This window comes from Eimeria tenella, genomic scaffold (genome assembly GCF_000499545.2).
Source record: "Eimeria tenella Houghton genomic scaffold, Eth_scaff2442, whole genome shotgun sequence".
Classification (NCBI taxonomy): Eukaryota; Apicomplexa; class Conoidasida; order Eucoccidiorida; family Eimeriidae; genus Eimeria; species Eimeria tenella.
This window is the reverse complement of record NW_013542305.1, coordinates 7,182-7,678: the sequence shown is the minus strand read 5'-3', so window position 1 is coordinate 7,678 and position 497 is coordinate 7,182. Positions and strand designations below refer to the sequence as shown.

The 497-nt window shown below is 58.8% G+C and overlaps 1 protein-coding gene across 1 annotated transcript in view; it reads left to right on the top strand.

The window, feature by feature from the left end:
* Positions 1–118: 118 nt before the first annotated feature.
* ETH_00034095 (uncharacterized protein) overlaps positions 119–497 on the top strand; it is a gene marked incomplete at both ends in the record, with an annotated part of 4,048 nt that continues 3,669 nt past the window's right edge. Inside the window, one exon of the mRNA XM_013374992.1 lies at positions 119–421. Coding sequence (XP_013230446.1) covers positions 119–421 — 303 coding nt within the window. The remainder of the gene's footprint in view (positions 422–497) is intronic.

Below are 497 nucleotides of genomic sequence, written 5' to 3'. Positions count from 1 at the left end.
AAACATTCGAAACACCTGCTGCCGACAGGGGCCCCCAGGGGCCCCCGGGGGCCCCCAGACCTTTCAAACCCTTTTCGAGGGGCCCCCTGGGGCCCTTTAGGGTGCCTCTAATGCCACAATGGGCCACTATTTCTCCGGGGCCGCGCATCAGCTTCAGCAGCAGCAGCAGCAAGAAGAGGCCCCGGGGGTTGAAGAGAGCATCCCTATAGACCCCCAAACCCTAGATGAGCTGCTGTTCAATTTGCACTACTTGCGGGCCTTTGGGGGCCCCCCGGGGGCCCCCCCCAAGGGCCCCCTGAAGGGCCCCAGGAGGGGTGGCCCCCCGAAGGGTACAGGCCTTCTGGGGAAGAAGTTTAGGGGCCTTTTCATAGCTAAGGGGGGCCCCCGTCGCGTCGTTTTGAGTCCAGGGGACAGATTTGCTGTTTCTGTCTCAGGATTTTGTTTTCTCGTTTTAGTTTTCATTTTAGTTGTTAAACTTTCTCAAATCCTCCGAAACA